Source organism: Gossypium raimondii, chromosome 11 (assembly GCF_025698545.1).
Source record: "Gossypium raimondii isolate GPD5lz chromosome 11, ASM2569854v1, whole genome shotgun sequence".
Lineage (NCBI taxonomy): Eukaryota > Viridiplantae > Streptophyta > Magnoliopsida > Malvales > Malvaceae > Gossypium > Gossypium raimondii.
Window position 1 is genome coordinate 22,637,708 of NC_068575.1, and position 27,478 is coordinate 22,665,185.

At 33.0% G+C, this 27,478-nt stretch overlaps 1 protein-coding gene across 2 annotated transcripts; it reads left to right on the top strand.

Annotated features, from left to right (window-relative positions):
• The first annotated feature begins 2,751 nt into the window (after nucleotides 1-2,751).
• Nucleotides 2,752-17,265, top strand: LOC105788093 (ultraviolet-B receptor UVR8). Of its 2 annotated transcripts, none has more exons than XM_012614818.2 (15): nucleotides 2,752-3,166; nucleotides 3,258-3,334; nucleotides 4,768-4,846; nucleotides 5,350-5,409; nucleotides 5,570-5,671; nucleotides 5,796-5,889; nucleotides 6,821-6,863; nucleotides 6,980-7,025; nucleotides 7,122-7,177; nucleotides 7,268-7,370; nucleotides 9,120-9,174; nucleotides 9,298-9,364; nucleotides 9,628-9,664; nucleotides 10,213-10,292; nucleotides 16,861-17,265. In XM_012614818.2, exons 1-15 carry the CDS (start codon nucleotides 2,905-2,907, stop codon nucleotides 16,978-16,980), a joined length of 1,281 nt encoding a protein of 426 aa, XP_012470272.1. In that variant the 5' UTR covers nucleotides 2,752-2,904; the 3' UTR covers nucleotides 16,981-17,265. The 2 variants fall into 2 exon arrangements, with proteins under 2 accessions (XP_012470272.1, XP_012470274.1); XM_012614820.2 differs by having other exon boundaries at nucleotides 2,753-3,166; nucleotides 7,131-7,177.
• The last annotated feature ends 10,213 nt before the right edge of the window (nucleotides 17,266-27,478 follow it).

Below are 27,478 nucleotides of genomic sequence, written 5' to 3' on the forward strand. Positions count from 1 at the left end.
ACCTGCAAAGTAAGAAGAACACGCAAGCAAAAAGGGACAACAAAGAAAAAAACAAACAATAGTAGAAGACGAAAAACAAGAGAACAAAAACGAATTTTGTAATCTGGCTATAAAAGCCATGGCAGTTAGTTTGTATTTCTTCTTCTTTTTTTCGGATAGAATCAAATACAAAAAACACAAAAATTGAAAAAAAAAACAGAGATTGAGTAATCGAAAGGTGATTATTTTGTGGTTTTTATTTTTTTTCTTTGAATCTGCTTTTTTTTACATATAAAAGAACAAAAAGAGAAAAGAAAAAAACTGACCGGCTCTCGGCCTTCCACAGTGGTGGACGGTGAAGCTTCTGTCACCAAAAGGGGAAGAAAACTGAAAGGTTTTCTTTATTTCTAGAAGGTTGGGTTTTGGTTTTGGCATTTTTTACTCCAAAATCGGGGTTCCGCGTTAAAAAAAGTAAAAGGGGATTTTTTGGGTTTTTCGGCCGGCGACGGTGCCGCCACGATGGCCCGATGGTCGGACCCCTGGCCGAAAATCGGAGGGAAGGAAGAGAGTTGAGAGAGTTTTTGTTTTTTGTTTTTTGAGGGAGAAGAGAGAAAATGAATTTTTTTTAAAAAAAATGACTTAAATAAAGGTGCAAAACGGCGCCGTTTTAAGCTAGGGTTCACAGGCGCCAAAACGACGCCGTTTCACCCTTGACCCATGCGCCAACCCGCTCCAGAGGATCAGCTTTTTTTTGTGCGAAATGGGTTATTTGCGCACTGCCCCTTCCGCTTTTATGGCCTGTTGCAATTTAGTTCCATTTCCTTTTTTTTTCTTTTTTTATTTTTGCCCCTGTAATTTTATTTTTATTTTATTTTGGTCCTCTATAGAACGACGTGTTTATAAGGCCTGGGATAATTTCCAAATTGGTCCCCCTCTTTTGCGCGCATTTAATTTTAGCCCTTATTCAGTTTTATTCATTAATTTATTAAAATTTGTACCTAAAACTCTGTTTAAATTTCAATTCAATCCTTCTTTTGATTAATTTCACTATTTATATGTATTTATTTATTATTATGCCTAGGTTCAATATTATTTATATTCTTTTACCTTTAAAATGTTAAATCTAGTATTATATATTTATTTATTCATTCACGTATTTATTTATGTATTTATCTATCAGTTTATTATTCATTTCTTATCCTTAAAATTCATTTGTTTATAATTTGTTAACCACACAGAATTTATCATCATCATCATTATATTACTCTTTTATTGTTATTTTTATTTTTGTCTTGTTACTTTTATTTGTTATTATTATTATTATTTTATACTTTCATGTTTTCTTTATCATATATTCCACCTTTGATTTATTTATTAATTTCTTTTACTTAATTAATATTAGATTTTATTAGTTGATGCCATTGCTTATTTACTGTTTTTGGATATATCATCGCTTCGTTTAAATATTCATTTTATTATTGTTACAATCATGTCGTGAGTCGTGTTTAAATATTTATTCTTTAAAATATAATCCAAATAAAATAAATATGTATAGTTTTAAATATTACATGTGTATTTATTCAAAAACTTTTGGAAATAAAGACAATATTTTGTGTTTTGAGCTTCGAGAAATTGTACCCTAACTCACGGGGTTTCGATTCTCTCGTTGAACTCAAATAACCGAATATCCTTTTAAAATCAAAATAACAAGATTTAAAAAAAAAAAAAAAATAAAGGCAAGCTCATTCTCAAAGGTTCAAGGTGTTGTGTCCTAACTTACGAGATATGATATTTTGCTTCTTCGGGATGAGAAAGTCTTAAACGCACGTTTTGATTTATCCAAGTGATTTTAACTAAAAATAACATTAATAAAGAGGGGTCGTATTTTAAATTCATTTCGAATTTTTAATTTTCGACATTAAGACATTAATTAATCAATTAGGTACCAATTTTGGGCGTTACGAAGGTGCTAATCCTTCCTCGTACGTAACCGACTCCCGAACTCGTTTTCTTGAATTTAATTTACCAAAATTGTTATTTTAATAAATTAAATCCTTACAAGATGACCCAATCACACTCTATAAAAATGACCGGTGGCGACTCTCTTTTTCGTTTTTAAATAAAAAGTCGACATTTTCACAAAAAAATGGTTTCGACATGAAACATACTCATGTTATTTGAACAAAAATACTAGTTGTATCTATTTATAGTGTTAAATCTTAATTATAATTTACGACTGTACCACTAATTAAGTGATGATTAATTTAAAATTATAAATATAATTTAATAAAATAAAAGTATAATTCAATATTATTTATTCAAATTTTATATTCAAATATTCATATTGAGCAATTATTTAATAATATTATTTTGTTATTATCTAATAATAGTTAATAATTTACTAATAAATTATATTTGATGCAATTTAGTAATATAATAAATAATAAATGATATTTTAGTTGATTCAATATTTTTTCAATTGTGGGTTCATAGAATTATAGATAGATTTTATAGATTATAAAATATCGATTATAGATAATATTAAAATGTAAAAATAAAATAAAATGAAGCATATGATGGGCTGATTTTATGCATATTGATGATATGAGTTCAAATTTTAAAATTTGTAACTTTTATTAATTTTATTTAAAGTCTAAATTTAAAAATAAAAATTACAAAATCATTTTAAATAATTAAGTAAATTTAAAAATAAAAATCCGAACATTTTTTTCTCTCTTGAGCGGCGATGATATATGCTTAAAACAGAAGTTAGCTGAATCAGAAGAATCGATTAAATGAATAGTGTAGCTGAGTCTAGAAAGATAAAAGTAAAATGGGGGACGTTGCAACCCCGCAAGCCATCAACTCATTTGATTGACTCATATAACTCAGAAGAGGCAAAAACCGAAATCTAGACTCAACAAGATGTGGAGAAACGTCCTAAGAAAAACTACGCTCTCTTCTGGAGAACTGGAATTCTTGACTTGGAGAAGGGGTTACAGTTCGTCAACCTCAGGCCATCCTGCAAGGAGATTCGCTGCGGTGTGGGGTAATGGAGATTTCGGGCGCTTGGGTGTTGGGACTCTGGACTCTCAATGGTCGCCGAAGCCTATCAACTGCTCTTCCTTTCATCACCAAAGCCTCAAGTCCATTGCCTGTGGTGGTGCCCATACTCTCTTCTTAACAGGTCCTTTGTAAAACAAAAGTTAGTTTCATGAATTTATTATTTATTGTTTTTGGACCTGGCCGCCGATTATTATCCTTCTCTGCTTTGACAGAAACTGGGAGGGTTTATGCCACTGGTCTCAATGATTTTGGGCAGCTAGGGTCATCAGACCCTATAAAGTACTCTAGAGTAAGATTTCTCCACCTTCTATTCTACTGTTTTTGATTGTTTAATGATAGGAATGATAAATTTTACCGTATGAATTGGGCATTTTGCTATCTGGATAGTATAATCATGTAATAAATTGCTTGACAAAAGATACTTAGTCAGAAAATAGGACAATTATACTTTTGTAGTTGTTTTTGTACATGGCAAATTGAACTTATAATCCTGGTCATATGTAATATGCAAGATGCGAGACTGAACTCCACGAAGAAGGGAGAATTCAATCTGAATTTTGGCTGTCTATAAGCTTTTTGTTGCATAAGAATCAGTTTGAAAAGCATTAAAGCATGTACAGAAGGAGTGATGAATTGGAAATTCCGATGTTTCAATTGTGCCATTCAATATAGATATAACAAACATACCTTTTTTGAAGTTTTTTTTTCTGTTTTAATTAATTAATCAATTTATTTGGGATAAGGGGTTTAAGTTTCTATCATCCAAGAAGCAACATAGCACGTAGCAGCTACAAAGATACAGTTCTTAAATTAGCTAGCAGTTTTCGTGCTATAATCTCTTATATTTGGTGTATAACAGGGACAAAGTGAATTGTATCAAGTTTCTAAGGGGTTTGAACTCTTAGAAGGACTAGCAGTCACCTGCTAGTATCCTAGCCTTCATATAACCAGTCCACTAAGAATGCTTAAATGGAACCATAATTTTCTTTTTTCCTTTATCATCGTTCATCCTGTAAATTGTAGTCAAAACTTCTGAGAGCCTTAGGTAACCTGACAGGTAATGGATTGATCAGTTAGCTCTTGCAGGTCTACAGTCTAGAAATCTTCATAAAGTAGCCAAATTCTGCATTTCTGCCTCTAAGTAGTTGTGTAACTACTTCTGGCCGCCAAAATGTTTTTCAACAATTAGCTGCATCTGTGGAAGCCTAATTCTGATTCTCTATGATGCAAGCTATGGCAATCTACTGGCTACTTGTTTTTGCTTAAGAGGACAGTTGAATCCTCTTATATTTCATGTGAGGATGTTCTGAATGTGAAGGTCTTGATGTTTGACCTTCCAAGGTAGCTGACCTGCCTTTACTTTCTTTTTATGGTCAAAAGGAGCTTTGTTTTTGTTCTTTAGGTTCCTCATCAAATCAGCAGCCTCAGCAGTTTCTGCCTTGATTCTCTTGGAGAAATATGGATAACATCCTTAGTGTGGTCCTTTGGTTCAGGCTCAACATTATTGGTGATCCCTTCATCCTTATCAGTTACATATTCCAAATGGCTAACCTATTTTTGCTATCCCTTAAGAACCCTTTACCAGCAAATGGCTTACCTTCAACATAGGCGGCTTTCTTTCTTGGCGAGTCATGAGATTTAGTCTTGGTCAGCATTTTGTTAGTGTGCCAGAGCATTCCTTGTACATTTTTAGGAAGTAACCCTATTTATATATTCTTTTAGGAGCCGATTGAAGTTTTGGGTCTTGCAAAAGGAATTGTGCACATTGCAGCTGGTTATCATCATTCATGTGCTATTACAGGTATTATGATGTGCAGATTATGGAAGTGGATTTGCTGATGTGCACACTTATAACTGGATAGATGGGCATATTGCATTTACACTACTTACCTACTGTTTCCTTGAAGATAGGGCTTTTGTGCCTTATCACTCTTCTAGGAAATGTCTCATGGTCTTTTCATAAAAATGTAGCCTTTCTTTTAAATTCCTATGGTTTGGAATTTATTCTCAAATATGCTAATTTTTATAAATTGGAAAATAATTTCAAACCATTGGTATTTAAAATAAAGGCTATATTTTTATAAAAGTGACAAGTCTCTTTGTATTAGAATTTCTGAAATAATAAGATGAGATGCATTCACATTTTTCTTCCAGGAATAGACACGAACATAATATTACTGTTTCATTTGTTCCCTCTTCTGCGACCCCCCCCCCCCACAATGAACTCAAGATTCACTGTGTTATGTCCTTGCTTCTGATTCCAACTTTTGTATATTTTCTGTAAAATGTGGTTTTGACCTGTAGTGGATGGAGAAGTTTACATGTGGGGGAAGAACTCAAGCGGGCAACTTGGCCTTGGAAAAAGTAATAGCTTAATGAGCTCCTTTTTATTTGAATGCTTATAATATTTAAGTTAAATTATTAAGTTGCCTACTTGTCAATGCTTGGTTTTCTTATTATTAGCTTTATTGTGTAATCAGCATATTCTCACTTGTTTGGGATGGATGGCATATTGTAAATACAGAGGCTGCGAAAGCGGTTCATAGGCCAACCAAAGTGGAATGCTTGAGCGGGCTTACAATTAAATTGGCTGCTTTGGGTTCAGAGCACACAGTTGCTGTTACTGGTATGAAACTGGAAATGCTTCACAAGATATAGATTCTATTTTCTAGCAGTACCATTTTGGAGATGCTTTTGATATGTATGCTTGGATGTAATGTCTGTATTTTCTTTTCTATGTACTTCACCAGATGGAGGTGAGGCTTTAAGTTGGGGAGCAGTTGCATCTGGAAGACTTGGTCATGGCCTTGAGTCGAGTATTTTTGGTTTTTTAACAAGCAGCAGGTTACATTTTATGTTTACTTGATTATTTGCTGATATAAGAGAGCCTTCAGCTTATCCTTTCCTTCTCTTTTCTTTTGGGTAGTGCTTGAGGCAGGATTATTATTTCGTAAGAGAAATAAATATTAATACCTATTGGATTACACACAAGCACTGTGCTGTGTGCCCCAAAATCCAGTGTGAAAGTACATCGGTGTGTCATAGCTCAGCAGGGGGGAGGGGAAGAATTAGAGCAAAATACATCTAGTATTTCTTCCCAAGCTGGATACTCCTGAGTGGTCCAGGTGCATTCTTCTTTGGTTGTTCCTAGAACTTCCATCCATTAATCCTGTGGCCTGATGAGTCATTGTTGACCAGTCAGCTATTTTAGAACGGGAAGGAAAGGATCTGATTAAGTAGGCATGTCAAAGACAAAAGCATAAAAATAGACTGGAAATGGTTGTTATTGCCAAGGCCTACTTGGACATTTTAGATCGGGAATCACCTATTTGATTAATTGAATATTTGAGTACTGCTGCTCTTTTCTTTTATATAGATAAAGGAAGAATATGTTTGTGGGTCTAGACGTAAAATTTGAGATTATATAGTGAAATATAATAATGAAAATACATTGGCATTTGCAACATTTTAAGGTGTTCCCTCTCTAACCAATGTGTGGAAACTGAAAATGAGATGTCTCCTAGAAATGCCAGCTTTTATTAGCGTTTGACATGGACAAAGCTATATATTTTTTTTCCTTCTGCCTACAGATAGTGTAGCGTTTCCCTTCTTTCACTTTCATATTTGTTCATTTTACTCTTTTCTTTTAGAAATCAGATTATTTTTTCTGTTCTTTGTTTATTTTTTATTATAAGTTTCTATTTTCATTTCATCTTGAGCTTTCTGTTTTCTCACAGTAAAGATTTTTAAGTTTATATATTTATAATTTTTGCAGTGAATATACACCAAGGCTTATAAAGAAATTAGAGGGTATCAGGGTAATCTCTACCTGTAACTTGGAACTTTTTACTGGTGTAACTAAAATTGAGGTGGATGTGTAAATTTCTTTCTGCTAACTATGGACCTTTGGCTTCATTATTTATCCCTGCATTAGGTCAAAAGAGTTGCAGCTGGGTTGTTGCATTCAGCATGCATTGATGGTAATTTGAAATGATTTCTCTTATGGTCAATCAATTTTTATGACCTTATTACTAGACATATTCCAAACTTTTGTTTTCAGATCTTAATTTGTCTAGGTATTGCAGAAACTGGGTCTTTGTTTGTGTTTGGGGATAAAGTGGTAGCTAATCTTGTAAGTTCTAAACCTGTCAGTTTTAACATCACCTAATGTTTCTAATCATATGCCATTTTTGAGTAATGTTATCTTAATGAAAATATTTAGGGATTTGGGGAGGCCAAGAAAGCAACCATGCCATCCATGATCAACACATTGCCATATTCAGAAGAAGTTGCATGTGGTGGCTACCACACTTGTGTTGTAACAAGTAATTCTCTTATCTTCATTATTAAATGTTTTTGCATGTTTTTATTTATACGATTCACGATTTGGAGCCATCATTTGTTGCAATTGTCATGTTAGATAGATAGAACCTAGACTACCTTACCATGCTCTTATTATTTCCTTCTCAGGATAAATCCTCTACAGAACCAAAAGGAAGCTAGACTAGAAATACAAAGCAAACATTTTTGTTGTTTGAAAATCTTAAATCAATGTATCTTTTAAAAATTTCATGCTTCAATAAATTATGAATATTCTCAATGATTATATAGGTTAGAATGAGTGAAGGCCTAGAAGAATAGAAAATGATATGTCTATGATCAATGACAGGAATTGCAGGAAAATATGGTTTCATTTATGGCCTTATGTCTGAATTGTGTTCCAGTGCTTGAAAATTAAGTGCAAGTTGATGTGAATGACAATGTCCTGGAGATCATATGGGAAGATAATAATTAAAACATGGAAGTTTAAAGGATGATAAGGAGAAGGAAGAGTTGGATTTTAAGGGTAAAAATGTGTCAAATCTAGTGATGGTTTGAAACTCACTCGGGTAGTTTAAATGTGGATTAAGTTGTTCTTATCAGAATTAATTGAAGTAGGATATCTTGGATGGTTGTAATTAACTTTCTACATTGTTAGATGTCCCAATTATTGATTTAATTATTCATAATTTTTTTGATGACGTGGAAGATGAGAACGATTTTACTTGTTCTCAACCTTGCGGTTTCGAGGAGAAGATGCATCAAGGTTTAAAGTACTTAATGATCAGCAAATAAAATAGTTTCAAACACTTAATTTGAGGTTGATTTTCTCCATCAAGGGTAGAAATATATGCAGGGGATATATACAGTAATTAGGGATCTATTTTATCAGTTTTTGTATATTTTCAAGTCTCAATTACCATTTCATATCTGGTTATTTTTTAGATGATTTATAATTTCTGATGTCATTTTGTTTTACTCAATTACTTAATATGAGGCTAAGAAGGAGTTCTTAAGTACTATTTAGTTAACTTTCAGATTGTAAATTAGAACGTGTCCCCCCTCCCCCCTCTCATTTCTTTCTCTTTTTTTTTTGTTTTCTTTATTTTTCTTTCCTGTTGGTTCTTCCTAGACCCTATTATCTCTTTCCTTTCTACCCTCTATACTCTTTTCCCTCTATCTCTACTCTGTTTCTCACTCTTGTGCTGCACTGAAGGTAAAACCAACAAACTGCAATCATGGACCTCAATCGATCAGCTATGGATTTGAGAGCAAGTTGCCTTAGATTGTTTTCTTTTTCTTTTTCTTTTTGTTATCCTTTTTATGGGAGCATTGGCATAACTAGGAGGGATTCTTGAAATCATTAAATTGTTGATGACAAAACTGGTGCTGCCTTCCCTTACAATGACAAGAATTAGAATTGTATGTTATGCTAGCCATGTCTATTGTTAGTAGCTTGTTCAAGTGTCATGTACAAAAAGAAAGGGTTTCAATTTTTTCATTATTTGACATCAGTGTGCCATGTACTTATTTTATTATGAATGATTGATAAATGCCCTGCATTTGCATCCTTAAAGTTGATATATCTAATATTTCCTTTTTGGGAAGTGAAATGAGCCTAAATCCTAATGCTCTATTTTATTTTGTTCCTTCATCATCCCTTTCTCTCCATTGTTTAGTGAGCTAAAGGTTCTTTGATGCGTGCATCTGAATGTAATCCTACTTTTGTTTCTTTTTCATCTATTTTTTCATAGGAGGTGGGGAGCTTTATACTTGGGGTTCAAATGAGAATGGTTGCCTTGGTATCGGGTATTCAATTGGGTCTTCATTTTGAAACCCCAGCTTGATAAATTCATTTGTTACTGTTTTTTATTTACATTTTGAATCATAGAATTCTGATATCTTTAAAATTGGTCATCTTTGGTTTTGCAGTTCTACTGATGTTTTTCATGCTCCGGAAAGAATTCAAGATCCTTTTCTGAAATCTCCTGTTAGCAAGGTTTGTGGTTCTGTTTGGTTGAAAGTTGAACACATCTTATTACTATATCAGTTAGATTTTTAGTCAATTGTAATAGAACCGGGAGCAATGTTGTTTGCATTTTTATGTTGTTGCTCTTTCACCCTCAAAGTGACAACAGCAGATTAAAGAGTCTAAAAAGCAAGCACCCTCAAAGCTGCCTATGTTGATGCCTGGATCTTTTGTTCACTTCTTGCATATACTTCAAATTTCTACCTTTTTTTCTGAAACATGTGCATTGACAGGTTTCTTGTGGTTGGAAGCATACAGCAGCAATTTCAGGTAAGAACTTACGTGGGATCAAAAACTTCATAAATGATACTTTCCTTTCTATCACTCGTAAGAATTATTAAATAGAAACTGTAACTCCTACTTTTCAATTTTTATTCATTCTTATATATTTGGTATTTACTGGACACTTAAAGATGAAGGATTATGAGAAGTTGCTCACTATTAGTTTTTAATCACATAAAGACTTTAACAAAGTCTTGGCCTTGAATGGAAAAATAACAAGTTGAAGAAAAAGAAAGCTCCTAAACCATGATAGGTAGACTTACTACAAATATATTACTCCAGGACTCAGCATCTGCATGCCATTCTTAACTGCTAAGAATTTACTAAATGCTATTGAGATAAAATCTTAAGAAAGCAAAAATCAAATAAAAGCTGCAACTTCGGCTCAAACAATCATAAAAATAAGACCCAAAGCAATTAATAATAGATACATAAGCTAAATGTAGACATTATTCTGTACAGTATGAATGATTAAGTGATTAGATATTCTTTGACATTGCTAGAGTGAGAAATGTGTATTTACAATTATTGTACAGATGGCAAGGTCTTCACATGGGGTTGGGGAGGTTCTCATGGAACATTTTCTGTAGATGGTCATTCTTCTGGTGGACAACTGGTTTGCTTCTATTCCTATTAACATCTTATTATTTCTCATTTTGTATTTTTCTGAGGAATAATAGTTGAACCATTTATCAATGTAATTCTTCTATTGTGGTTTTCCATGAAGCATTAGGAAAATGAAAACTTCATTTTTTTAGTGCTTTTTTTATCGCATCGATTTTGTAACACAATATACTAAAAGAATAAGAAAAAAAGGGATGTTCCTGATTTTGTTAAACTTTCTTTCCTGCATACATGCCCATGTCAGCACAACTAGACCTGGCATGGGTGGTGTGGCTTAGGGGAAAACAGCAGTAAATCTCTAGAATTAGACCTGAATAAACGAGTGAGAAAGAACTTGGAACACTAGAAATCATAGGATTATAGAAAACCTTTAGGTCTTTTCTATTAATTCAAGAAAATGATAAGAATGTTGCAGTTGTAAATATTTTACAGCTTCTTTGTACTAGGGTTGGAAATAAATTTCTAGTCCTAGCCTGAGATTTAAACCCTAAAGATAACCAAAATCCTAGCCCTATTTTTAATTCTTAAAGATATCTTGTAATCTTAGAGTCCATGATATATCTAATTGTTTTTATAAGGGGTAGGGGTTGTCCTGGGATTGAACCCGAGACTAGTGTCTACTGAGAACATGGACACAGGTCATTTGCCCCTCCATCTGTGGTTTAGTTGACATAATGTCTAAAAACTAATATATATTACTGAAAATAAAGAATACAAAATAATCAAAAACTCATGTGTCATTCTCCCTAGCTTGGAAAAATGAGTCCGACACTAAAACTTTCACCACTTCGACAAAAATTCCTAGATCAAGAACCACTTTGGCTGATTCAGCAGTTAAATCTTTCAGAGAGAGCACCTCAGTCCCTGAGATACCTACTTCCATATTGTGAACCTCAACGCTATTACTGGGAATCTTTAACCGCATGAAATCCTTTTGTTTTCCAGTTCCTTTGTGTCAGCTTCAGTGAAAGATAGTCTTTTACTTTCTTCTTTTGGAATATCACAGTTGGGGCAGCTTTTTCAAGAGTTGGTGCTCTGCCAACTGATTTACCATCTAATTTTTTGTGTCTACCTCATGCAATGTGTTGTTTGCTATATGAGTAATAGGAGTATTCCTGATCTCACTCCTAGTAGATTTGCCAACTTTAGTTTTTGACGACCAGGTTTCAAAGAAATTACCTTCATCTTACCTTCATTTGTTATAACTGGCATTGGCAGTTTATATTTGACTAAATGCTGGAATTATACTAGTTACTTTTCTGTTTGAATTATGACCTATTGGAACACAAGGGGAACGAACTTATGTATGTTAGTGGGTGACATTGGCCAGTTCATGAGGGGCCAAAATCTTGATTTCTCTTCACAATAGCTTTATAGACCAAATATTCTCTATATACACTCATCATTCTACTCAATGAGGAATTAAATTCAGAAGCTGTCATTAGTAGGTCTCTTTCTTGGAGAGACAAGTTTGTAAAGCTCACAAGCATGAAGGTGAACATCCAGAGAAAGAAATAGTTGGCCATTCAGCATAGGCAAGCATTTAAAGTAGTTGTTACAGCAACTACATGCTGTTTTGCAATGTCTTAGTTGACACAACGCACCACAGTAATGATCCAGATAAAGGTGCTTAGGGTTTCTAACCACTCATTAAGCTTTTCTAGAGGCTTAAAAGTCTTCCATTCAACACTTCTCAACCTGTTGAAAACTCCATAGAACCAGCCAAGTGATCAAGAATACCATTCCACCAAGATATCCCCACAAGAATATTATCTGTAGCCATCACACAAGGCTTTATCATCTAGCTGAGGGCACTCTTCAAATTTGGTGCTGGGTATGGCAATAATAACACTTATTTTTGAGGTGTTGGTAGGGATCCTACTCATCTCTCGAAGGAGCATCTATTTCTATATCCAATTTGATCTCAAGATACTCATTATAAGTAGGATTTATCAGATCATATTCTTGTTCTTTCTCATGGAAAGTATGAAAATCAACAACTTCAACACTAATTCCACCCTTGTTTAATTTGAGGGCATGCACCACCTCCAATTCATCTTGTACCATAGGGTTTGTACGTCCAGCATCATGAATGAGGTTTTCTTCCTCACCAAAATCATATTTCTCGATGAGGCTACCTTCTCATGTGTCAAACTGGTTATGGGTGCCTTTCTGAATATCCATCTCGATTCTTGTTTGTTCATATTGCAACCTAGCATAAATTTCACACAACAATTCTTCAAGCACGTCGTAGGGCAACCGTTTCTATTTCTTGACATTGATTGCCTCTTCCTCAAGCTCTAGCACGTCCAACCGTTGTTTAGTGTTAAACCTTAATATAAACCTTGGGATCTAATTACTGCAAAAGCAATGTTCAGACGAGTCACAATGAGATAGTTTAATTTTCTGTCTATCCTCCCATACCTCGTTTTTTTCTCTAAGAATATCTGAGAGGTTTTAGTGAGATTCTCTTTGTAGAAAACCTTTGATAGGAAAACAAGGTTAATACGAGGGTAATTTTCGTGGACTTCTTCCTTTCTTGATCATATTAACTGTATTTATGGAATTAGACTCAATTTCCAAGAATCTGAAACCTCAAGTCCAACCACATGTAAGCCCTTGCAATAAACCCGGAAGTCTTAAGGGATGAATACAAGAAGTACCAATCTAAAAGCAAAGCCTTCCTTTCTCCAAAAGAGGCCCTTATCAAATCAAATGGTCTTGCACCGGTAGTATTAAATGGTGATTCCAGTTATCAAAACGAACTCTTCCTTGGTTTCTGCCCGAGAAAAATCTTAGTAATTTAGATTTTTTATTTTTTATTATTATTGAATTTTGAAGCTTACATTTGATGGAAGCTATTCAAGCATGCTTGCAGTAGGCCTAGGACCCCTTTGCTACTTAAAAGCCATGTACGATGAGTGAGCATAAAACGTGCACAGAGGTAGATAGATGCTTGCTTTCCTCGATGCATGACCCTTCTGGGTTCCTAGAGAAAAACATCGATTCGTTAACCCTAAAAATAAACCTTTATTTGAAAACCCAGTTTGCCTCATCCTCACTTAGATTTTATTAAGAGAACCTCGTTGTTCTGTTACTGACAATTGAATGCATTCAATATTCAAGTATATTTCAGGTTAGTTTAGGATTCCATTGCAAGCTCTTATGCAGATTTGTATATGATCAACTATGCTTTATATGAGCTTAGAGACTTCGAAACTGATCCAAATGGAATGAATGGATGGATTTCGATTGGAAGTGACCTAAGCCAAATTTATTCAAGCGTGAAATCAACAAGTTGAAACCTGAATCTAAAACAATCCCAAAGTTGAATCTAGATTTTTTTGCTCTTTTCCATATTAAATTCAATCACCATTCACTAAAAGTAGAATTCTTGTCACCCATCGTTGCAAATGCTCATGCACAATTGTGTGCCCAGGCATACAGTTGCTTCATGCAAATCCCTTTGTTTCTATAAGAAAATCATCTTCATCATAAGGTAGAGTGTTACATGTTAATTAATTATTATTAGATTAGTTTATTATTATTTTATTAGGATATTTTATTTATGAGTATTTTATATCTTCAAGAGATTTTTTTAATTAAAAGTATCTTTGAGAGATATTAGGAATCTTTCTTTATTTAGAGTCCTTTACTTTGATTTCCTTAGCTTATAAGTCTTTTATTCAATAAACCTATTTGGTAGCAATAAAAAGGGAAGTCAGATTAAACCAAATTTTACTATATTTAAGATTATCTCTTACGAGTCTTAAGGTCTAGAATTCCCTTCGACAAGTTCCAGTTCTTCAACATAGGTGATTCATGAGGAAGAGGTTAAAATGAAGGAAAGAGCCCTGACTAGACAGACGGATTGCCTGTCAATCGTCCAGTGACAAGATTCATCAGTCGGAACCGTAAAAACTTGGCTTCAAAGCTAGAAACAATGGGCGATCCGTTATGAGAGAGGAGTTGGAGTCGTTTAAAGCAGGAATAGAGTCGAGAATCAATCAATTCATGCTGCAGATGAGGGAATTGATGATTTCCAATCGAAACTTTGATAAGGGAAAAGGGGTTGACAGCGGTAACAGCAGTGTTGACAAAAATGAGAGTCGACTAGAGAAATAGGAAAATCAATTAGAGACGGCGACAAGATTCAGTGTGGTTCCTCGATACATGAAGTTGGGTTTTCCGACTTTTAATGGGACAGAAGACCCTCTAATTTGGTTGCAATGATGAGAGAAGTTCTTTGGGAATCAGAAGATAGTCGAAATAGACAAAGTGAGTCTAGTCGCTTTTTAGTTGACAGGAAAAGCATGTTGTGGTCTTATCAAATTGAGTAGGGAGAGCTTAATCTTTTGTGGAAAGCATTCAAAGAATACTATACTCTACGATTTGGACCATTGTTGTGCAAGAATCCTTTGGGGGAATTAGCGAAGTTGAATCAAACAGGATCAGTGGAAGACTATGAATCCTTTGGGGGAATTAGCGAAGTTGAATCAAACAGGATCAGTGGAAGACTATCTTTGCCAATTTCAAGAACTGTTAGCCCGTGTAGATTCCATGAGACTGGATCAACAAATTAATTTATTAACTGCAGGGTTATCAGATTCAATTTGAATAGATGTGGAGATGAAGAAACCTAAAAACTTGGTTCAGGCTATGAATCTGGCACGAACTTTTGAGTCAAAATATCAACTAACTCGAGCTGTTGACCTGCATAATTGGGAATCGACAAAAGATTGGTGCTATCAAGAAAGATCCTCCTTTTATTAAAAAGTTGACTCGTCTAGAGATGGTAGAGCGAAAAGACAAAGATCTTCATTACAATTGTGACGAACCATACTCATTTAAACACCAATGTAAAAAATTATTTTGGTTGGAGTTAAAAGATGCATAAAATCAAAAGGAGTTTCAATCTTAAGCTTGCAGACAAGCTCTTTTTCCAGAAGGGGAGTAATTAGGGGTGAGTATTCGATCGAGTCGAATTGAGTCAAAAAATTTCGAGTTAGTCAAGTTGACGAATCCTAGTTTAGCAACCGAACTCTATTGAAATTTTTTTCGAATCGGATCGAATCAAGTCAAAATTTCGAGTGGAGTTAACGAATCCTATTATTTATACTCAATGTTGCGTTTAAATGAACCGATTAACTACATAAACAATATAATAGTTTTGCCTTTTAACTTAATGAGTAAACAGTTATCAAAACAATGTAGTTTTGCCTTTTAACTTTAGAAAAGGTAAACATTTATCAAAATGGCGTAGTTTTGCCTTTTCTTATTCGGATTTTTAGATAACTCAAATTGTGTAATTCGTATCCGAGTTAAATCGAAAAACTTGATTTTTTATTTGAGTTGATTCAAATAACTTGATTAACTCAAATAACTCAAATTATTTAATTTAAAATTTGAAAATTTTATCTGGTTTTTCGAGTCGAATCGGATTTTGCTCACCCTTAGGAGTAATGTTACATGTTAATTCATTATTATTAGATTAGTTTATTATTATTTTATTAGGAGATTTTATTTATGAGTATTTTATATCTTTAAGAGATCTTTTTAATTAAAAGTATCTTTGAGAGATATTAGGAATCTTTATTTAGAGTCTTATTTTGGTTTCCTTTTGGCTTATAAGTCTTTTATTCAGTAGACCTATGTAACCTCTATTTAATAGGTCAATTGGTAGCAATAAAAAAGGAAGTCAGATTAAACCAATTTTTACGAGATTTAAGATTCTCTCTAAAGAGTCTTAAGGTATGGAATTCCCTTCGACGAGTTCCACTTGTGTTCCACTTTTTCAGCATAGGTCATTTGCAAGGAAGAGGTAAAAATCAAGGAAAGAGCCTTGACAAGACAGATGGATTGCTTGTGAACCGTCCGGTGACAAGATCCATTAGTCATAACCGTAAAATAGAGCCTTACACAAATCTATTGAGCTTTGAACTTTATATCTAATGTTCACTATTTTGATTTATACATGTATGCTCTAGCTAGAAGTTCAATTTGCCTACTTTGGGAAGGCTCATCAAAATGCTAGCTCCAAGCTAGAGCTCTCAAGCTCAAAGTGAGTTCCAAAGAACTTAAAATAATGCTTAAATCATTTGCAAGCTCATTTTTGAAGCAATTCCTCAATTAATTACATCCTTCATCTTCTCAACCTCGCCAATTCAACATTTTGCTCGACTTAGCCTTATTGTCTTTAAAGCAACTCCTTACTCCAAACCTGGCTTCAAATCTGTTATTCTAGATAAGCATGACCTTACTTGGCTGGGGTTTGCAATTCTTTAATTTTTCTTGCTATGTTATATCCTTCGTCAGAAAAGTAAGGAACTTAGCTAGGAAGAACAATATAGAAAGAACAAGACAGAATACGCTCTGATAATTCCGTAAGCTACATATATGACCTTGATGACAAGTTTGTGCAGCATTTTATATGCTTTTTATGTCGCTGTATCCCAACACTTTTTGGTGCTGATAAGCTTTACCTTGTCATGTTGTATAACGAGCTGTCAGGATCATGTGTACATGGATGTTATTATCTGCTGTTTCCTCTTTTTGAATAGGGTCATGGAAGCGATGTAGATTACATAAAACCTACAATGGTCCATGTTGGTGAAAATGTTAAAGCGTTGGAGATATCATGCGGATTCAATCATACTGGTGCCATATTTGGATATATGTAAGCTTCATCTTTAAATTTAGCAGGTGAGATACGTTTTTCAATATTTTTGGTGCGCAAGCAGGCAGGTTCGTTGGTTGTCTCTGTTGTCTGCTGATTCTTTGACATTGTAACAATAAACGTGTTCATTTATTACGTCTTATACTACCACAATTTTCAACTGTGGAGTGTCTCAAAGCTGTGGATGGTTGTAACATTCTCTTGTAATTTAATGAGTATGTAAAATAATGTATATTCAACAAAGGGTTAAGTTATAGAAAGTATGGAATACCATACAAGTTGCATGCCATTTCCTCTCTCCCAAAAGCAATAAATCATGAGTTTCATTTGAGTTTTAGCTCATAATATGTTATTTTCACTTTATGATAATCAATTTGTGTTAATATTGTCCTTATGGTAAATAGTCTTGTAACTGGATCCTACTGCAAATATTTAAGTTCTACACAAACCTTTTCGTAAAACCAATTAAATTAAGGCTCTGTTTGTTTCAATGTAAAAGTTTTTACGCAAAATATTTTTAATCTTTTTCGATGTTTGTTTCACGTAAAATAGGATGTAAAATAGGATGGTCAATGTAAAAGGTTTTCTAGTTAATGTAAAGTTATTCTTTTATTTTTGTAGAATGTCTTATCAAATTTTTTTATAGGACATTTTTCAATTTGATAAAACTTTATTTACTGTAACACAAATATCCAACCCTAACATTAGGTCATCATGATATCACATTCTCTATTACATTTTCACTTATCAAATATTCTTTTATAAGCTTTCATAATTTTTCAGTTTAGTATTCATTAATTAATCACATTAAACCAATTTTTTTCTTGTTACATTTTAATAAGATAATTTATCTTAATATATTGTTTTGCATATCAATTTTTATGTATTTCACTTCTATTATTTTATTCACATATTTTTCAAGTTCAACAATTTAGTCATTGTCATAAAATTTCATATTTTTCACAATTTCATTTTTACAAGATTTTATACATATTTCATCATCTCATAATACTCTCATTAAACTTTTATCATAATTTTTATTCATATATTAAATTGTTTCACACTTAAATTTGTGTACATTTTTAATTTAGTCTTTATTACCATGTAATTTATTTTTCACCACATAAGCACGGTAATCAAATAATTTTCACATAACAAATTTTATGTATATTACTATTCTTGTTCCAATATAAATTTCTTAAACTTTACAATTTAAACCTTAATATTATGAAGATTTATTGTTTATTATAATTTCATCTTAATATCACATTGTAATCTGCAACACCCCAAACTTAGCCTAGGTGTCTAGACTAAGTCCGAAGAGTTACACTAACGTTACTAGGAAAACTAACTTTTATAAGTACAATTAAAATCGTTTGATAGATTATAACAACTATGGAATTCAACCGATAGATCAACAATCTTAGAAAAGTCGTAGTACTATGAAATACTAAGACTACATAATATAATAGATAAAGGGTGATACGGCAGATTGACCGAGCTTCCATTACACCGACCCGATCAAGTCTGTGAGATAACTGAAATTCAGTCAACAGCACAGTGAGTAGAGAACTCAATGTATAGCCAAGACAAATTCAATTAAAAGCACAATTATAATAATGAATTCTCGAATCTCAAGTTCCAATCAGAATCAGAAAATATCGAGTACAAATTGAATGTATCAGTTATATGGCAAAACAATTCAAGTTCAGATAGAATAGATTAGAAACATATGTAGTTATTCCTACCCCTCATCCGTTATACATCATCTTCGACTATCCCAACACACTGTTAAGGGCATTTAATACCCATTCGGCCCTACACACCATATAGTGTTGGTCTAACACATTCAATGAGATGCAGACTAGCTGCCAGATTAAATTGCAATAAAACGTCAGATTCACATATAAATCGTGGCTTAGCCACTGAATTAGAATAAATTACTTCCTCCTTTACATAATTCTCATCCAATGCAAATGTAGATTACAGATGCCAAGAGTATATACACAGTCATTCAGACTCAATTCATAGTTAGGTGATACAAATCAATATCATCGTCATCACAATCAGTACACAGTTATAGAATCAATACCTTAATTTCAGAGCATCAGATAGTTCTCATACGATTTAATTCAGATTATAATTACACTGCGGATTTCCTACATTCGCGTTAGACGACACTTGCGGCCTTAGAGATAAATTTCAGACCTTATCCACACGCCCGTGTGTCCACCCGTGTGTCTCACACGGCTTGACACACGCCCATGTCGTCCGCCCGTGGTCCTAAATCGTAAACAGTGAGTCACACAGCTTGAACACGCGCCTGTGTCCCTTGGCCATGTGGCTCGTATTGGGTAGGCAATGTGTTACATGACCTAACACACGGCCAATCACACGGTCATGTGGCGTCGACAGTCATATTTTTCAATGTCCGAAATTCACAAAAAACTTGGGTTTCCGGTACGCACCTGAAGTAATTTTGATGTAGGAGCAACGTAGAAGACTCCCGAAGCCTAACACAACCATCCAATTACATAATTAAGCAATTTAATTGACAACAATACCCAATTACGCGTAGAAACTATGTCGAAAGTTTCGACTCAAAACCTTCAACAACTCCAGACTTACCAACAAAATCAACGACGATTACTCAAGTTATTGCGCTGAGGATCATTGCTTTCGATATCCTCACCTATAAAGAAACCAAACGATTGCTTAAAAGAAGGTTTAAATAATTCATATTGGAAGTAAAAATTTTGAAGGGGAGGTAAAAATTTTGGGAAAGTTAAAAGGAAAAATGTTTTGGGGTTTGGAAAAAATTTTGGGGAAAAAGTAAAAGGGTTTGACTTTTGGGAGGATGGGGGGGAAGGGAAAGGGTTTCATAGTTGGTTTATTTAAATATGAAAATTCAACTCGATTCGAACTTAAAACTAAAAAATAAAATTTGATTTGATTCGATTAATTTGATTCGAATAATTCAAAACTTAAATTTTTTTTTAAATTTTTTATAGTAGAATTGAATTTCACGTGAAAACAAACGATTTTATATTTGGTAGATAGTGTTGTATACAACGTGTGAATGTTTCTATTTCATATTAACAATTTCACCCTTTTTGAAGCATATATTGAGTAAAGATTGATATTATGTTGGCTTATTAACATTAACATAACATTTAATGTTACAAAATTGAGTATCAAGATTAGAATAAAATATGTTTAATATGTTTCAATGAATATTTAATTGAAAGACATGTATCTTTGAATCGATGAGATTTAAATAATTAAAATATTATGTTCAATGAAATTGTAATCAATATAATGAAGTTATAAAATGACTTGTTAATGTGTTTACTATATTTTAAAATATACAATTTTTGAAAAATGAAAGGTTAAATATCACAATTATTTGGTGCAATTTAATTACAAATAATTGTAAATAAAAAATAATACAAATTAGTAATTAAAATATATATATACTAAACTATAAAGAGATTAATTATTCGACAAAAGAACAATGAGATAGTCAGTTAAGAGGTAGTACCTTCAAAGTTACAAATTTTTGGAATTCGGTGATGACTCTAAATATATATGACCTTCAAATTGGTTTTTGACTAAGGGTCTGTTTATTTACATGTAAAAGATTTTACGGAAAATATTTTCTATATTTTTCTATGTTTGTTTTATAGAAAATAGTTTGGTCAACAAAGAAATGACTTACAAATTAACGTAAAATAAATTATTTTTCCTGTAAAATGACTTACTCTTTTGAAAAGTATAAGTTATTTCCGAAAAGAGCTAATCTTATTTTTATATAAAATTAATTTAAATCAAACTTAATATTATTATATTAATAATAAATTTTATTTTTAAAATATTTAAAATTATTAATATAAAGTATTATATTTTTCAATATTATTAAACATACATATTTAATTATTTATGTTTAATCATATAATAAATTATTAATATAGTTAATATAATTTATTATTTTAATAAATTATTTAATATTTTAATTTTATTTCAACAATAAATTTTAAAGATAATAGTTTTAAATAATATTCTTCACATATTATTAAAAATAATCAATATTAATATTTTAACAATAAACATTTATTACAATTATAAATATATTAATAATAAATGTTTTGTAGTATAAAGGTTAAAATATTCCATAAGCCTATGTACTCTTCATAAATTTGTAATTTAGTCTCTATACTTTTTTAAAGAATTTAGTCTTTCTACTTTTCAGATTTGAAAATCAAGTCCAATTGTTGAGATTGTTAAATTTTTTTTCAATTTTGTTGATGTCATATTTTAAATAAAATACTCACTTGGTAGTCATGTAACTAAAAAGACGTTGTAATGAACTCCGATTAATTTAGCAAAATATTTTTAATATATGCAAAAACAATGTAAAATGTAAATTTGTAGATATAAAATAAACTCAATTAAACAATGAAAAGATAATAAAATCTCAAATGGATGTTTGTTCAATTGAAAATAACTTTTATGAAATATTTTAAGAAATCATCAAACAACGGAAAATATTTTACATAGATTCATCCAAATACCAGAAAATATTAACTTTTCCAAGAACGTAAGTCATTTTCTAGAAATCATTTTTCCGAAATCATTTTCAGTGAAACAAACAAACCCTAAATGAGTTAAGCAAATGAGAGTTAATATGGAAAAAAATAAACCTAAATGTATTAAACGTACAAACCCAAACCCCGAAAATAAAATCTCAACTCAGGAACAAAATTCTCTCCATAGTTATATCAAAACTTTCACTAAAACTCATATACGACTACATCTTGTCGTACTCAAAAAAGCTCTTGCTGGTTGGCATATTAAAATAGGGATACAATGACCCCTTTAAATAAGTTGAGATAGAAGGGCTAAAACGACTAAAATATCACTAAAGTAATCAGAGTTCAATCAGGAGCAGAAGTCCTGCTTGAAGTCTAAAATGCAGCTACATTAGATGAGATATTGTCGCGACGCGACTCTATTCGTCATGACGTCACCCTTGCTCCTACCTCAAGAGATCGCCGCCTCGTCCCGATGTCCCTCATTGTAATGTCGTCCCTTGGTCGTCACAACGCCACACATCTCTTCATTGTGACGTTGTGTGTCTATCTCTGATAAGTGCCTACAAAACGTCCAATAAATACAAATCACACCCCATATATATAAAATATAATGATTGAAAATATTTTGTTAAAATTGCAAATTGTATAGGAATAACATATTTTGAAAATATTGTGATAGATGAGTATTGGTTAGTGTTTAGAAATGATGAATATTGTTGTTTTATTGTGATGCAGTATAATCTAAAATGTATAAATTAGGTTAATAATATTGTATATAGAGGAAAAAAGTTACAATTTTATTAAATTATGGAATATTAAAATACATTAATCGGTTTTATTTTATTTTTTAAAATAAAACATGAAGTAAGGATCCGTGTAAATAATTTGAAAGAAATTGAGTTATATAGGTAATGGTAAAAACGCTTTGGAAATACTTTAAAGGAATGCTTACTTTGTGCGTATTGAATAAAGTGGTGAATATTGTATCTAAGAAAGTGAAGAGATTTTGGCTTTAAATCATAAAATTTGTATTTTCATTCTGTACGAATATAAACTTTACGTGAAAAATGCAATATATGGCGGGAAACCTATAATGAATAATTATGTAATTAAATTTGGAAGTCATTTTCATCAATATATTTTTAAATTTATATATTTCGATTTTATCTTCTAAATGAGAAATTAGTAGATTATGATTTATCTGACTTATTTTAAATATATATATAGATGATAATCCAATGAGAAATCAGTAGAAATTTTGAATTTTTAAATATAGTTTGAACTTTTATGATTTATCTAATTTATTTAAATATTTTTAAAGTAATAATTTTGATTATATTTTTAAGATTTATTTTAATAGTTTTGAATGATATATTTTAAACAACTAAATATCACAATAATATAATTAAATAATTTTAAAATTATTTAAATCAATTTATATTGTTTTAATACATTATTTAAATCGTATTAAAAATATCAGTAAAATATTTAAAGTTAATACATATTATGCATGTTAATTGATGCACGTGATTAAGATTAATGATTTTAATAATATTTAAAATGTTATATTATTTTGATGTTGGTGGAGAAAATAATTACTTTAAATAATTTTATAATTATATATTAAATTTTTAAATAATATATAATATTATTTTAATATGTTTTACTATGATATTTAAATATTTTAAATTATAGGAAAGTTAGTATATTATTTAAAATCACCTTATAAATAATTAAAATATTAGAGATTCAACTTGAAGTTTTAATTTAAAATTGAAAAAATATCAAACTGTAATTTTTTTTCACTTTATGAATGGTTAAATTTTCAACTATTAGAATCGACTAATGGTTTTATTAATATTTTACTTCTTAGTTATTATCTTTTAATTTTTGAATTATATTTTGTGTAAATATATATATGGTTATGAATATCTTTGTAACGCCCTGAATAATTTATTTCTATTTTTGTAAATTTTAACACAAACAAGTATCTACTTCAATGGTTAAATGTTTTGGGTGTGCGTGTGAGGTCTTAGGTTCAATTCTTACTTTTGACAAATTCTGTTATTTTTCGATGGTAGTGAGATTCTGAGTTAGTTGGATGGTTAAGGGATGTGGATGTGGTGAGATTTGACTTAATCTTTTTATTTTATTTCATTTTATTCTATTTTCTCAAAAATTTTTCCCTCCTCCAGTTTCTGACGTTCTTTTTCGATGTGATTTTTTTGCATCCAAAATTTCTTTTCTTTTTCTTTGTTCTGCCAAAATTGTTCTTCCAAAATCGCAGTGATACGATTTTTGAACTTTTCGTGTGTCTGGTAAGTGAGGGTAGTTAGTTTTGTTTAAATTAGGGGTAATTGTTTTAACTGTTCTATACCAATTCTGGTCCTTTCGGTAATGTGATTCTGAGTTGTTTGGCAGCGAACCGTGAGGAACAAAATTATTCTCCTGCAAAATCGTAGTCGGGTTTGTTCGTGAAGTTAGGTAAGTAGCGAGCGTTTGAATTTCATTGTTGAAGGTTTTGTTGGTTTGATTTATTTGTGGATTAAAAACTAATTTTGGGAGCGTGTAGTGTTGTTTGTAGGTTCTGGTGGGCTCAAGTTTACTTATGCGTCAAAATTGAACCAGGTGTGTACCCCTAACGCGAGAAAACAAGGTTCGAAAAAAGCTAAAAATTGAGTCTGTCTACGCCACACGGGCGTGTGGCCGGCCATGTGGCTGGCCGTATCCCAGACATGGCCGTGTGACTGACAAAGGTATGGCTGTACACTTGACACGACCGTGTGACGGTGTGAGTGTGGTCGCGTAGGCCACACAAGCTAGGCCAGGTTGGGCGTATAGTCCACACGGGTGTGTGGGTTTTGGTTCAAGCCGTGTAGGTTATAGGGCAAGGCCATTTTGGGGGTCTGGGCCCATAATTTTGAAATTTTCTCTAGGGTCGCACGAGTCATTCCGATCAACTGTGGGCCTACTGTAGGGTCTGTAAGGGCTAACCAAATCATATTTCATGTGATTTGATACTCTGATAAACTGATTTGAGTAGGAAACTGATATGTATTTCTGACTGTACTGTTAAGTATGTATTTATCTGTATATGAGCATGTTAAGCATGTTTATTCTATTATTTTGGCATCTGTATTCTGTATCTGTGTTTGGGGTGAGATTTGTATATATGGCAGCTTGACTGCATATTATTTGTTATGTGTCACATCGACACTATATGGTGTGTAGGGATGGGTGAGTGTTTTTAACCCCACATGGTGTGATGGGATGGTTAGAGATGGTGTGTAGAGGATGGAGGTAGAATTGGGTATATCTGTTCTGTTAATTTGACTCTGATATCTGTATCTGTTTTGGATTTAGGTCCAAATCTGTATTTGATTGTATATGATACTGTGTATGTTGCATGAATATTTCTGTTGGGTTACACACTGAGTTTACGAAAACTCACATATGATTGTCTATTTTGTTCAGGTAATCTACATGCATAGGTGGGTCGATGCAGTGGAGGCTCAACAGTGACCACTTGACGGGAAACTATTTTTATTATTATAATTTAATGGTTTTTACTGAATTCTGGCTTTCGTGAGAGTTTTGTAATTTTTGGACTCTCTGGACTTTTTGGACTGTTTAGTTTGATTTTTTAGTTTGGTTGCATTATGATTTCTAAACTGCGACGATTCGACAAATTATCGATTTTACAAGAACAAATGTTATTTTTTGAAAACACGAGTGTGGTTTTTATTTAAACAGTTTTTCGAACTTCTATTGTGAAATGATTTGGTTAACCACAAAGGATAACATGTAACGGTCAGTAATAAATATATAAATGAATATGTTTTATAAAACTTGGACATTTTATCGAAGTATCATCGGTTTCAAAACTCTTTTTAGTGACATTTTCAGATTCGACCATAACCTCTAGGTCAGGTTTAGGGTGTTACATTTAGTGGTATCAGAGCTTAGTTCAAAACGCGAGCTATAAATTTTGGGTTCCAAAATTTCATTTGAAAAAGACTGGTTTCAAGCAAAATTTGTTTTATCCTGAGTGAGTATGTGGTATACCAAATCTCCGGTGCCGGTCATGTAAGTATCTCTGAATTTAGAAAACACTGTAGTTAGTACTTTCTAAAACTGTAATGAGTTAGTTAGAGACTAAAACCTCTGAAATACTTCTGAACTTTTGATAACTTGAGCATAACATATCTACTAATAAACACTAGAACTGATGCATAAAATTTTATAATGTAGATAAATCTGAAAATATGATTAGCGCTCATAGAACTCACGGTCGTGGTATTCGTGGGCGCCGTAGGGGGCTCGAGCTAAGTCTTCTTCTCTGGGTAGTATGCTAAATTTTGATACGAGTGAGACATCAGTTTTACCTGCTACTGAGATTGGGTCTCAAATCTGTTCGGCTGGGGATGATGCGCTGTCTCAAGCCATGTTGAGAGTGTTGGAGAGGGTCGTTGAACCCCATTCTGGATCTGGGGGCTGAAAATCGGTAACTAAAAGACTCCGGTCTAATAGAGCTAAGTTGTTTAGGAACGTCATTGGAGTCACCCCTACTGTGGTCGAATATTGGTTGGAGGCCACTGAGAGGATTATGAACGATCTTAACTGCACTCCTGAGCAGAAATTGAAGGGTGCAGTTTCTTTGCTTTGCAATGAGACATATTAGTGGTGGTTGTTGGTAGATGAGGGTACTCAGCCGGATCGTCTGAACTGGGACTACTTTAAGACTGCCTTTCAGGGAAAAATGTGGGACCGAGCTATGTTGATGCTCGTAGGCGTGTGTTCATGAATCTCACGTAATGTGATAAGTTTGTGACTGAGTATGAGGTCGAGTTTCTGTGATTGAGCTGCTACGCTCGAGGTATAGTGACATCTGAGTATGAGAAATGTGTCCATTTTGAAGGACAGTTTAAGGGTTCTGATTGCTCCACAGAGGGAGTGAGAGTTTGCAGTTCTTGTGGATAAGGCAAAGATCGCCGAAGAGGTTAAGCGCGTGGAGCGTTAGAATAGAGGCCGAGAGAGGGGCAAGAATAAGCGGGATTTAGAGCCCTCTAGTTCTATTCAGAGGCCTAAAAAATGGACTAGATCGTATGGGCCTGTTAGAGTGGGAGTTTCTATTGCTTCTGCTTGGATTCAGCCTTGTGGCGACTGTGGTAGGCGCCATCTAAGCTAGTGTTGGAGGAGATTAGGAGCTTGTCTGCGGTGTGGGTATTTGGAACACCGAATTATAGTGTCCACATCGTGCTGATCAGATACAAGCTATGAGATCAAGTTCTGTTCAGGCTTAAAGAGCGGTACAACAGCCACCTAGGGGCCGTGGATCGACTAGAGGTGGTAATGGTATGGGCCGAGGACAGAGAGCACCAGACAGAGGTGCTAATTAGACTAAGGTAAGACAGCTTGTATTGGTTTATGCTGCTTGACGCCGAGAGGATAGATAGCCGCTGATGTGATCACGGGTACGTTCTTTATTTTTGATGCTCCATATACTGCTTTGATAGACATAGGTTCTACACACTCCTATGTAGCTAGTTCTGTTTTTGAGAACTTGGAGATTTCTGTTGTGTGTACTTTTGGTAAGATTATTGTACTAAGTCTGTTGGGGCAATCTGTTCGGGTTAGTCAACTTTATAGGAATGTTCTATTAGAGGTACAAGAGCTGTGTTTCAGGGAAATTTGATGGAGCTACTGTTTGGGGAGTTCGACTTAATTTTGGGTATGGACTGGTTAGCTGAGCACCAAGTTGTTTAGACTGCACAACTAAGAGGGTTGTTCTGAGGACCGAGGATGATAAGAAAGTGGTTGTGATCGGTGAGCACTTATCTAATGTGATCTCCGCTCTAGTGGCTGAGAAATTGGTCCGGAAAGGTTGTGAGGCGTGTTTGGCCTACATCA